At 35.5% G+C, this 13138-nt stretch overlaps 1 protein-coding gene across 1 annotated transcript in view; it reads right to left on the reverse strand.

Annotated features, from left to right (window-relative positions):
* Positions 1 to 13138, reverse strand: part of Pde3b (phosphodiesterase 3B) — a 129436-nt gene that overhangs the window by 46845 nt on the left and 69453 nt on the right. Inside the window, exon 2 of the mRNA XM_021167016.3 lies at positions 2420 to 2470. Within this exon, the coding sequence (XP_021022675.1) occupies positions 2420 to 2470 (51 nt within the window). The remainder of the gene's footprint in view (positions 1 to 2419; positions 2471 to 13138) is intronic.

The following is a 13138-nucleotide window of genomic DNA, read 5'->3' on the forward strand; positions in this document are numbered from 1 at the left end:
TGTAAGAATGATCAGAGATGGCCTAAGAGAGATTGGCAATGTTAATTCTTCAGTATGAGAAAAGACATCAGATTGTACATTTATGAGCTGTGTCCTTCTAGAAATGAATGCTACACTTTGATAAGGGCAGAGATGCCTAATATCACACACAAGCTTGTCAACAAGCCCATTATGCCCTTACTACTTATTTATCTTTAGACTTTGCCAGTAATTTAGATTCTCTTTTAACTGGAAACTGGGGATCTTTGTGGATATGAATGATAACAAGTCCATTACAATAGCTACTCAAGGAAATATTCCATTTCAAGTCAGGTGTGGCCTATTCCTTGATTTTATCTGACTACTGTGGTAGCATAATTTTGCTTACCAAAGTCCAGAGGACATTTTCATTTTAGGGGTAATTGTGGCTACTGCACATACTGTTTAAAAGTAAAATTTAGTCTCTCGGAGCCCCCAAAGGTCTAGGTTAGGTGATTGTTGGTCTCCCTGTGGAGTCCCTGTCCTCTTCAGGTCCCTCAATCCTTCCCTCGGCTCTTCCATAATGTAAGCTCCATCTAATGTTTTGCTGTGGGCCTCTGCATCTCTTTTTACTGGCTGCTAGGTGAAGCCTCTGAGAACAGTTATGATAGGCTCTTGTCTGCAAGCACAGCAGAGTAACATTAATAGTGTCAGGGATTGGTTCTTACCCATGGGGAAAGTGAGCATGGGCTGGACCTAGGGCCCCTGCAGATATATAACAGATGTGCAGCTTGGTCTTCATGCTGGCCCCTCAACAACTGTAGCAGGGGCTGTCCCTGAATTTGTTGTCTGCCTGCCTGTGGATCCTGTTCCCCTAATTGGACTACCTTATCTAGCTTCAGTGGGAGAGGATGTGCCTAACACTGCAATGACTTGATGTGCCACAAAGGGGTGCAGGGGAGGTGTAGCATGTGAGGAGATGAGGAGGGAGGAATGTGAGGAGGATCTGAGTGAAGGGGTACTGGGAGGAGGCTGCTATTGGGATGTAAATTAATTAATCAATTAATTAATTTAAAAAGAAAGTGGAATTACAACTATCATGGGAATAAAGGGAACTACTGGAAGGGAAAGGGGAGGATTATGGGAAGGGAAATAGGTCCAACATACAGTATTACACAGCATGATATAAACATGTAAACATATTATTAAAGAAAATTAATCAATAAATATTTGTGTCATGAAAAAAAACAAAAACAAAAACAAAAACTCAGGGGTTAGAGTGATGACTCAGCAGTTAAAAGTACTTGCTGCTCTTCCAGAGGACCTGCCTTCATTTCCCAGTGCCCACATGGTGGCTCCCAACCTTCTGTAACTCTAGACATCCTCTTCTTGTCTTTGAAACATGCACATGGTGCACAGGCATATATGTAGCCATAACACACAAAATAATAAAATAAACTAAAAAAATTTAAATACAAAATAAAAATCATCCATTCAAAGAAGCATTGATTTTTTTTTTTAAAGTTGATATTGAGACAACTAGTGAAATAAAGCTGAGGATGGTTCAAATTCCTGTAACAGAAATAATTAAATACTTAAGATCTCTCTCACTGTGAAAAAGCGTGTTTCAAGATGCCATGTGGAATACAATTTTATAGAGTAGACTACACATGTGAACATTTGCAATTTAAAAAGATCTACCAAAATAAAAACTTAGCAGCGTGTATAAAATACAACATGTGTTTCCAAGTTATTTTCTCTTTCTCCTCATACTCCTATTTTCACTTTCTGATATAGAATGCTTAAGTGATAAAAATGAACTCAATATATACATCATTCCATTTCCATTTATACATACATATATAAAGTGTGAAAGAAAATAAGAAACAATTACTAGAAGTCAGGACAGGGATTCCCCCTGGGGATCCAGTGGGTGGGGCTCTGAGGCCACAGCAATTCTCTCTGCTGTTACATGGTACTAGTTAAACGGGAGGTTTAGTTTGTGGAAATCCACACACTCAACTTTTCTGTACATATGTTACAAATCAGTACAAAGTATTTTTCAGAAATGAAATTAGAGCATTTTGTTTCCCTTATAATAAAATGTTTTACCAGCTGATTTAGTGTTTTGTATATGGCCTGAAATCTGTTCCGTTGTACATCAGTGTCCCACACCAAAAAGTAAACAAAACAAAACAAAAAAATTTTAAAAAACAACTCATCCTTATTAAAAAGATATTAGTTAATTTTGGTCAATGATTATATTAGAAGTACTTTTAAAACAACTATGTATTTAATTTTCTTTTTCTTTTATATTTAATAAACTTTTACAAATCTACTTCTATGAAGATTCTAACTTTTAGCTCAAATAAAGAACATTTTATTATACACTAATCCTATGAGAGTAGCTTTACCTAAAGGATGGGTGATTTTGGCGTACATCAGCATGGTACATACTCACCTGGTAATGAGGTTTACACCACTGCTTCAAGTCCCAGTCCCAGAGGATCATCTGTAAAAGAACACTGAGTCACTTGCCATGAACAAACACATACAGAGGCAAGCTGCACCCTCTCCACTGATGACAGCTACAACAGCTTAAATCTCAGAAAGGGAATGGAGAGATGAAAATAAAAATAATCTCTTTTCATATTACTTCATTAACTTATATACTCCATAACTGAGCAATCTGAAGGCTAAACCATTTTCAGAACAAAAGCACTACAGTAACGTATATTAACCTTTAAATATTTATTATTTGGCTGGAAAGATGGCTCAGAAGTTAAGGGCACTCACTGCTCTCACAGATCGACCCAGGATCAAATCCCAGCACCCTCATCAGGTGGCTCACAACTGCCTGTCGCTCCAACACTAGAAGATCCAGTTCCCAGTTCTGGACTCCATGGGCACTGCACATACATGGCACACATACAGACAAACACATACACATAAGTAAATTTAAAAATTTAAATATAGAAATATCATAAAAAGGAAAAACAGATCCAAAAGCATGTCACTGAAAATGTAAGAAAAGTGAGCTATAAGCAGACACCCCATACCCACCCCCAAGAGTCACCATCATCTTAAGCTGAAGTCTGTGTACAGCTATTCCTCTGACGGACAAACCTTCACAACTTTTTACACCCTATAAATTACATTTAAGGAAATGGTTGACAAGAATCAAAGTAGACTCCTTTCAATACATGAAAAGTAGTGCCTGCTTTTGTTTCTTTCTTTCAAGTCTACTGGTGTAACTCTCAGCCCAGCCTTGCTTTCTCTGCTTCTTCCTAGAAGGCTTCCTGCCTATCAGGCTTGTCTAATACAGCAGTCACTGCATTCAGCAAGATGGTTAACTTGAAATGACTGAGCTACCATGGCCATGACAATCTATTTCTATGAACTGTTTTGAGTTAATAAGTAAGTTTCTTCTTTTGACATAACTAATTCCTTATAATTGCCATTTTCTATAAGGCTTGAACCCTAATACTGAGGAAGCCTTTAAATTTGTTTTAACTCCTAAAATGTTCTTAATACTTCACTACTTATATTGTTTCTTATCCTTGGGCTTATTCCTTTTGGTTTCAAAAATCTTTTTTAAGACTTGTTTTAATGACTGGTTTATGTTATATATTACTAAGGCCACTTTCTGAATACAGAGAGAGGAGCTATATTTCTTAGTTTCATCCTCCTTAAAAGGACTCTTTTTGTACATTTAATTTTTTTTTTAATTTAAAATATACTTCTCGCCGGGCGTGGTGGCGCACGCCTTTAATCCCAGCACTCGGGAGGCAGAGGCAGGTGGATTTCTGAGTTTGAGGCCAGCCTGGTCTACAAAGTGAGTTCCAGAACAACCAGGGCTATACAGAGAAACCCTGTCTCGAAAAAACAAACAAACAAACAAACAAACAAAAAACTTCTCCCATATATGTCCCCTACCTCTCATTCAAACTCATGGCCTCTTTGTTTTCTTGTTACAGGTATATGTATACAGGTATATGTGGCAAGGGTTGGTTGTGAGAATCCCCTTTTGTTTGTTTGTTTGTTTGTTTGTTTTTTAAACACATTTCGAGCAGGCTATGATACATGCAGTGGCCAATCTTCAGTTCACAGTATCTTCTGAGAAGCCAGGACAGGATCTTCATCCTTCTCACCCACCCCACCTTCTCTTCAGGCATTCACACAAAGGCATTCTGCTATGCTCACACACATGCCCTTCCTCCTGCACAAGCTGTATTTCCCTGCTATCAAGCTTGGAATGGACAGTCACAGGCTTACAGATGATAAAGCCCATCTTTGATCAGCTTCCAGATCTCCTGGTAGGACTGGCACTGGCAACCTCATTGGTCTCGCTGGGGTCCATCCAGACCTCCTTTTTGCCTCAGCAGAGACCATTTAAAAAGTCAAGCCCCTCCTGAAGCCTGAGCATACTCATGGCTGTAGCAGCAAATGAAAGGCTGCAAAATAATAATTAATAATAATAATAATAACAACAACAACAATAATGTGTTATCTATTTGATCACTACTCCAACATTTCCTAATGGTTGGAAAAAAACATTTTTGTAAGGGAACAGAGTATAGGCTTTGAAAATTATCTGTGGTCTCTTGCTTATTTTTCTTTAAAACATCATAAAATATTTAAAAAAATTGTTCAGAATAAGGCTGATGGTAAGATAGTCACTGTGGGCTACAATTTGGTGATTCCTATTTTAGAAAATATACTACCTTCAGTCTTTAAAAGGGGCTGTGGTACTGTTGCTATCTACTCATCAACATCCTTCCACAAAGTAATTTCTGTTTCCTACTGAAATCTATTGCTTCCCAAAGAAGATTCAAACATACTATATTCACTTAAAGAAAATGTATGGACCAGTGCTCAAAAATGGCTGTTGGGTAGCAATGGAAAAAGTTACTTTTTAATAGATAGGATTGTTACATTTACACAATTGTTTTATATGGACCTAAGTGTATCTTGCTATAATTACTTTAGGTTGTGACTTAATAAACATGAAATCTGAATTTTAAAGACACTAATGTGGTTTAAGGCATTAAGACTAATAACTCAAAATTGCTGAGATTCTCTTGTACTTCAGACTGCTATGATCCACTCTCTGCATGCTGTCTGTATTGGATTTGCTTTGGAGATTTCGCTGTAATACACTAATTCTGTCCTTACGTGAGCAAGACAAAGCTTCTAAGCAATTGATGGGATCACCATCCCTTAAGAGAAGAACAATCACCTCTCATTAGTATGACTTTTATAAACCTGATTTTTTTCTCAATTTTACCAATAAGTATTAGTCTTTATTGGTATTTATATGTGGGTTGTAATTAAGTTTAATAAGGTTTATATTTATATTCAGACCTAGTATTCTTGGTAGAGGCTCCCAATAAACCTTAATCAAAACCCATACTACATAAATATATTATATAAAAGATATATGCTATATATTTGTGGTATTAAAGTACCTAGGAAAGGGAGAAACCATTGCAAAAAAAGAAAATTTCTAAAGATCTTCCTGAGTAGGAGCAGAGAATTATAATGAAAATAGGTTAAAAGATGTCAGCATGAAGGATCCCTACGGCTTGCTTTTAAGACTGATTCTATCTTTGCTAACATTCAGACAAATGCAAAATGGCCTACTCAGAAGCCACTGTAATCCTAGATTTTCATGAAACCTTACAATGTGTAAGGTTTTTCCTCTCTGCTCACTACTTTTAGGTCCTCTCTACTGTAGCATTTTCTACTGCAGGTCATTTCCCTTAATAAATTCACTCCTCGTGGACCTTCATTCTATTATCATGTTTTCCCTCACTTTTTGGCTAAAAGTTGGCTTCATATCAACTCAAGCATCAGCATGTCAGTATTTTCAGCTGCTTTCCACGGGACTGAAATTATCAAAAAGCAACCGTTCTTAAGCTGAAATTCTCTTCCATTTTAAAATAAAAACAGATACAGTAAAAGCCACAAGGTGCTAGTAGAATATCTTTTTTAACACTATTAGAGATTTTGAGGAAACAAATTTTTCTACATAATTAACACAAGATGTCCTGAGCCCCAGGACACAGCCAAAAGTCCACCCTAAGCAACTTGGGTCCTAAAGCCTCTTGAGGTTGAGGAACTCACATAAACCTTCCACTTTATACATACCTATCTCATTCCCTGCAACTCTTGGGCACTCATAGCACCTCACCCTCACGGACATGTATCCTGTGATAGGCCTCGTGAAGCCCACCAGAGTAGGACTAAGAACATATGACACAAATCTAACAGGTACCTCATAGGAGTAGCCATATACCACAACTACAGCCACTGGCAAAACCCACTTTGCCTAAGAAAGTTACATCACAGATAGTGGAGTAATCCCGCAAACTCCTACAACTGAGAGCAAAGAGAGACACATAGTTATGACCAACATTAATACTGCTGGTTAAGATATATAAATACACTAGTATTCCAACCATTCTTTAAACAATGTCCACATAGTCTATTCATCCTACACTCTAGAAACATATCCATTAGAAATTTTTCTACAAAAGATACATTATAAAATTAGTAAATCAACTAACCCTCCAGAAAGACAAATATCAAAGTATGAACAGATAGAATAATATTGAAGTGTGATCAGAAGAAACATTTTTTAAAAATAAAATTAACATAAAAGTTCTCTGAAAACAGGCAGAAGGAAAGAGACTGGAAGACAAGATAAATAATTAAAAATAATGATTCTAAAATAATCCAGTAAAACACAAGGAATTACAGAAAAATGAACATAATTACAGAGCAATTCCTGGTCTAAAAGAATTCATTAGAGAGATAATATTTATTTATTTATTTATTTATTTATTATATGTGAGTACACCATCGCTATCCTCAGACACATCAGAAGAGGGCATCAGATTACATTAAAGATGGTTGTGAGCCACCATGTGGTTGCTGGGAATTAAACTCAAGACCTCTGGAAGATCAGCCAGTACTCTTAACCACTGAGCCATCTCTCCAGCCCCTGGAGAGATAATTTAAAATATATATATAGAGAGAGATAAATACCTCAATAAATGAACAACAAATATAGTTGAAAGCTTTAATGACAGGGTAAATCAAGCTGCAGACATAAGAGAGGAAAGGAGACAGGGAAGGTGAAGGGAAGGACAAAGGAAACATAAGATCAAAGTACTATTAAATTAAAGCAATATTAGGAATATTGTTATAATAGGGAAAAAGAAAAATGTACAGAACACTTATTCACTGAAATAATGTATGAAAGTATGTAATCTTCAGAAAGATATAGCCATTCAGGTTTAAAGCTCAAAAGTCTCCAAATAGATTATCCAAACAAAGGCTCTCTATTAGGCATAGCATAATTAGATGTTAAAAATTAAAGACAAAGAGACAACTCCAAAAACAACAGTAATAAAGGATCAAGTCACATATATGAAATCCCCATTACACACACTGCAGAAACAAGAGAACAACAGCAACATTACATGTCAAGGGAGTTTAGGATGATATGTGCAGTCTTGAAAGTAAAAACCTGTCAATCAAGAATACTATATCCAGGAGGGCTTTCTTCAGAAATTAAAAGAAGCAAAAGTTGACAGAATTCACCTTACCAGACTGGCCTCACAAGAAATACTTGAGAAGTACAATACTATAATGAAAAGAAAAAAAAAAAAAGAAGAAGAAGACTAAGGAAGGGAGGGAGGGAGGGAGGGAGGGAGGGAGGGAAAGGAGGGAGAAAAGAAGGAAGACTGCCATCATAGATGGGGAAAAGAGATAAAAAACAAATAGTCTTACCAATACAAAAATATACAAAGCTACAAAGAACTGGTGAAGAATTAAACAAAGCAGGTCTAAAACAACCAGAAAAAAACCACATGATTATGATTACAGAGGCATATCCTTATTATACCAATAACCATAAATTTAAATGGGCTAAATTTCTGAATTAAAAGATAAACTGCATACATTAACCTTAAAAAAAAAGCAAGTATAAGAAATTTACCTTACATATAAGTAGTAAAATTGTAGGGACAGAAAATAAGATTCCATGGGCTAAGCTCACAACCAAATATATAAGAAAATGAGATTCCAAATAAACACAGCAAAATATGAACAGATAGCAATATATTCAATAAGATATGCTTAAAGATAAAAACTGTGAAAGAAAAAAGCCACATATATAACCTATGAACGTAGAAAAGACTGTGAGAGGAAAAGATATAAAGGAAATGAGAAACAAGTGAGGGAATATGTGAAAGCAGGGGATTATTTGAGGGAGGGGAGGGAGGGAGTAAGGGGCAAACAAGAAAAAAGTATAATGGATATATATTAAAAACAAAACTGCCACAGTGAAGAGGAAACTCATTTTATATAATAACAAAATAATTTAAGATGATAAGGGGTCAATTCAACAAGAGGAAATAACTACAAACAATTATTCACTCAATAACAAAGCACTCAATTAGGTAGAACAAATTATACTGAATCTAAGATCAGCTAAGGTAACATCCCATTTTATTGAAAAGATAGAAAATCCAACAAATAAATGACAATGTTAAACATAACTGACCTAACAAACACAGTTCTATTGCACTTTACTTTTTTTCATCAGCCAATAGAATGTTTTTTCAAAATAAACTACAATGGCCATAAAACACTTCTCAAACTTCTAAAGGCTGAAATCATACCATGGATCTTCTCTGCACAATAAAATAAACCAGCCAGGCATGGTGGCACATGCCTTTAATCCCAGCACTTGGGAGGCAGAGGCAGGCAGATTTCCGAGTAGTGATAGTAGTAGTATACCAATAAAATGGAAAATCTAGAGGAAGTGCATCAATTTCTGGACATAACAAAATTTAACCATGTAGGAAGATGGAATATATCAATAACCTTATCCAAAAAAGAAAAGTCCAAGACTAGGTAGATTTACCACTGATTTGTAATCAACTCTTAAAGAGGAAAAACTAGTGTCAAATGATTTCAAACTATTGAAAAGGGAAAAAAGCCATTCCAAAGCCATTCTAAGAGGCGAGCATTACCCAAATCAGCCAAGAGCATGACAAAAGAAAACTATAGAACATTATCCCTGATGAACAAAGATGCAAATATTCTCAAAAATTCTAATTAAGTTGAGCAGTATATTTTAAAACATATTGGAGATTAACTGCAAAGATGTATATGGCTTGTTGAATGTGCATAAATCAATAAATGTAATATTTCGTAAATGGATGCAGCAAAAATATTAAATGAAATTCAATACTCTCCACAACAAAAATCCTTTAAAGTATAAAAGGAATATAGCTCAAAAAATAAATGCTTGACATATCAACCCCCAGTCAACATTATTCTGAATAAGGGGAAAAGCTGGACGTGTTTCCTCTAAGATCAGAAATAAAATAAGTGTAATTGGAATTAGTAAAGTGTATCTCAATAGGAAGGCGGGGAACTCAAGTGTTCCCGCTAGTAGGTGACATGCTATTGTTTGACAAGGAAATACCTCCTCTCATGTGTTTGAACATTCAGTCCTCAGATAATGGTGTTTTTGGGGGGGAGAGTATCAAAACCTTCAGAGGTGAGCACAACTGAGGGAGGGAGGTCCTAGGGTTATCTCTGCGGCCCACTTTCCTGTCTCAATCCATGTCTCCTCTGTCATGATATGAACTGCTCTTCACCACCACAGGAGCCTATCATCATTTTGTTTCCAAACTTTGTGGAGCCAAACAACCACAGACCGAATCCTATGAATCTAAATTAAAATAAATCCTTTCTCCTTTATTTGCTTATGTCAGGAATTTTAGTTACAGTGATAAAAAGTACTAATACAACTAATACTAATGTATTAAACAAAAGCTAATACAAACTACAATATATATGAAAGTGACACTGTCACAGTGAAACTCATCATTTTGAATGTTAACTAGAAAATAATTTAAGGTGATTAAGTACACACACACACACACACCTCTGTTAGCAGCAATAAACAAATAGACAAATCAGTAAAACTATCAATAACGAATTTATTGAAAAGAAATTTCAAAGGTAATAACACTAACAGCTGTAATTGTGCAATATTTAGGAATACATTTAAGCAGAGAATCAATTTAACCCCTATAATCAATATTATAAACACAGATAAAAGAAACTAAGGAAGCCAAAGGAATGAAACTATTTATCAAGTTTGCAGTTCTAGAAAATATCATCCTGAGTGAGGTAACTCAGACCCAAAAGAAAGACTTAACTGTATTTTAACTGGTAATCTATTCCCCTATATGCTTCTGAATATTGCCTACTTTGAACCTTTGTCAAATAATGACAGGAAAACAGAAACTTTTAAAGGACACATTAACATTATCTCTTTGCTGATAAACTAACCTTCTTTTCTAGAGCAAGAAAATAATGTTTTCACAGATGAAACAAAGGATTTTTATTCTGAATTAAAAAAAAAAAAAACTATCACAGCACCACTCAGATTGTAAAATCCTCTCTGCTAAAAGCATGTAAAAGACAAACCATTGCTGACAGATTTATAACACTAGACACAAGGAGCAGCAACATTATGCTGAAAGAAAGAGAAAAAATGAATGGATCATGTAACAGCTCAAGCCACCACAAAATAGAAAAAGTGCACAAGCAAAGGAGTAATTGTGCAGAAATGTTACTTCTCTGGTGATGGAAACAGTCAGATTCTAAGAACAAGCCATCCCTTGGAAAAGTATAATCCACACGGAAGATCAGCAGCTAACTTCTATATGTTCATCACAAAATATCCATGTTATAAAAGCTGGCTTGTTCCTCTTTAGTCATTGTTTTGTAAACTTTAGCATCGACTTGAAAATGTGTGTTAGAATCAGGAATGTTCCTAGACAGTATCAGTTATCTGAAAAGCAAACAGCTTCAAAAAGAAATAAATGTGGCACACGGACACAAACCTGCATGCTGCTTTTCATTAGGTGAGTGTGAGATAGGGCCATGCAGAGCAGACCAAGTTGGCCTCAAATTCTTGAATTTCTGATCTTCCTCACTCCACCTCTCAAGAGCTAGGATTACTACAGGTTGTGTCATCATGCCCAGCTACCCAAAGCTTTTACTTGCAGAAAACAACTGGCACTTCAAACATGATGAGCAAGATAAACAGCACAAATGTAAACACAATTTTGGCTATAGATTATCTTTTTATTATGCTTTAGAAAATGGAGCAAACTACTAAAATAATTTAAACAAAATATGAAATAATTCTATTTCTCAAAAGTTAAATATGCTGTGTCTCATCAAATTAATAACTAGCACAAGCAGAAAGTAGACATTAGTGAAAATGTTTATCATTTCAATGTCCATGAATGTATAGAACCAACAGTAATGAGCAATGCCTGCCCCTGTCTAACTGTGGTTTCACTGTCTCATTTGAATGAAGCAGAAAGGGATTAAATATAAATGAAACCAAAACATGTAACTTATTTACTTCTTATAATGAAATACCTTTGTTACGACAAAAAGAGGTTGTTGAAACAAAAACACTGTGTTTTTTAATTTACTAAAGTAGTAAAAAATTATTTTTATAAATTTACCTAAAAGTGGTGGGAGGCTATCAGACATACAGAGTGCACAATGCATGGCAAGTATAATTTAATGTTTGCAAGTATTGGTCTACGTATTTACTTCTCCTATATAGTATGCAGGTCTACTGAAATCTTGCTTCCAGGTAGTCAGTCACTGCTCTGCATGAATACTTTCCATGTTAGCAAGCCTGAGACAACTAAACTTCAACTCCCATACCACTAGACCAACATCAAGAGAAGAGTAAAGCTGAACTGTGAATCACAATAAAAGCATCCCAGTGACTATAGAGAATGCATTTACATATTTATGACTATGTCCCTCAAAACGACAGTACTCTGAAGTACTGCATTATCTGAAATGACTGAGTCTTTTCACAAACTATGACTTACACACTGAGGCTAATTTTAAGAACACTACAGCTTTTTCTAAGTTACATATGAAATGTATATTTTTTAAAAAATTTTTTAGTTAGTTTGATAAAGTTGTACCCAAGGCTGCTTTTATTTAAATTCATCTTTTCTTTGTGGCTAAAAGTTGAATCCTGATAAAAGTTTCTGTTTGAATATGTTTATAAGTCTAACATGCTTTACAGAGTTCTACAAAACCACCAAAACCACAGTGAATCATCAGCAGCACAACCAGGAGATGTTATCAAGTTCAATTACGTCAATGAGGTTTTACTTCATTTTTCTCTATGCAGCCCAAAAGAAAAACATATATGCATCCTCAAAAACAGAACTGCAACTCATGTCAAAGTTAAAAGGCTGTGTACCGCCGTGCATTCCCGTGTGAACTGTGAAACCGTGTTGTGTTCTTAGTTCTTGAACTGCTTCACATCTGTGCTATTGAAACTGAACAAATTTCAGTACTTCCAAGTTTTCTAATTCTGTGTCCAGTGGAGGCCATCATTTAACTTGGTGTTTATTGAACATAAAAACATAAAAGGGTAGATAAAAATGTTAAACTACAGTTGTAGTTTATAATAGACTCTAATACATGAACAAAATTTGAAAGAAAAAAAGAACCCCGTTCAGGAAATCTAAAACAGGAGGAGAAGGGGTCTGTGAGGGACTTAGAGACTCCTATTTCACTATTGTTTTTCTATTATTCCTACTAATCAGCTACTAGGATGATGTTTATGGTGACTCTGACTACATGCTATAGAGCAACGCAATGTTAGACACTTAATATACAATATTAATTTACTATAATTACCCATATTCCTGTAATTCTGGGCCTTCTCCATTTCACATATGAAGAAGTACACATCTCAAAATCATATGACTAGCCATACTTTAGATTTAATTCTAGTGCTTTAGGAATTGTTAGCCATTAGGATATACCATCTTATACTTAACAGTTTACTGCTGTGTGCTAACAATATGCCCACTGCTTAGGAAAGCATGTAAAAAGCACAGCAACTTGACAGACTAGCCTGGCTTTATGTATGAGAAGAGGAGGCATGGAGTGGTACAGAGGACTACTCTGCTTTAGCCTCCTAGGCCCATATTTTGTTCTCCTTTGAAACATAAGGGAGTTAAGGCCTATATTGTGTATCAGCTAAACTGTGTGCGATGGTTTCTGCTTACACTTAACTTACACAGCAGGAGTCAACAGC

Source organism: Mus caroli, unplaced genomic scaffold (assembly GCF_978045245.1).
Source record: "Mus caroli unplaced genomic scaffold, Mus_caroli_1 scaffold_8, whole genome shotgun sequence".
Classification (NCBI taxonomy): Eukaryota; Metazoa; Chordata; class Mammalia; order Rodentia; family Muridae; genus Mus; species Mus caroli.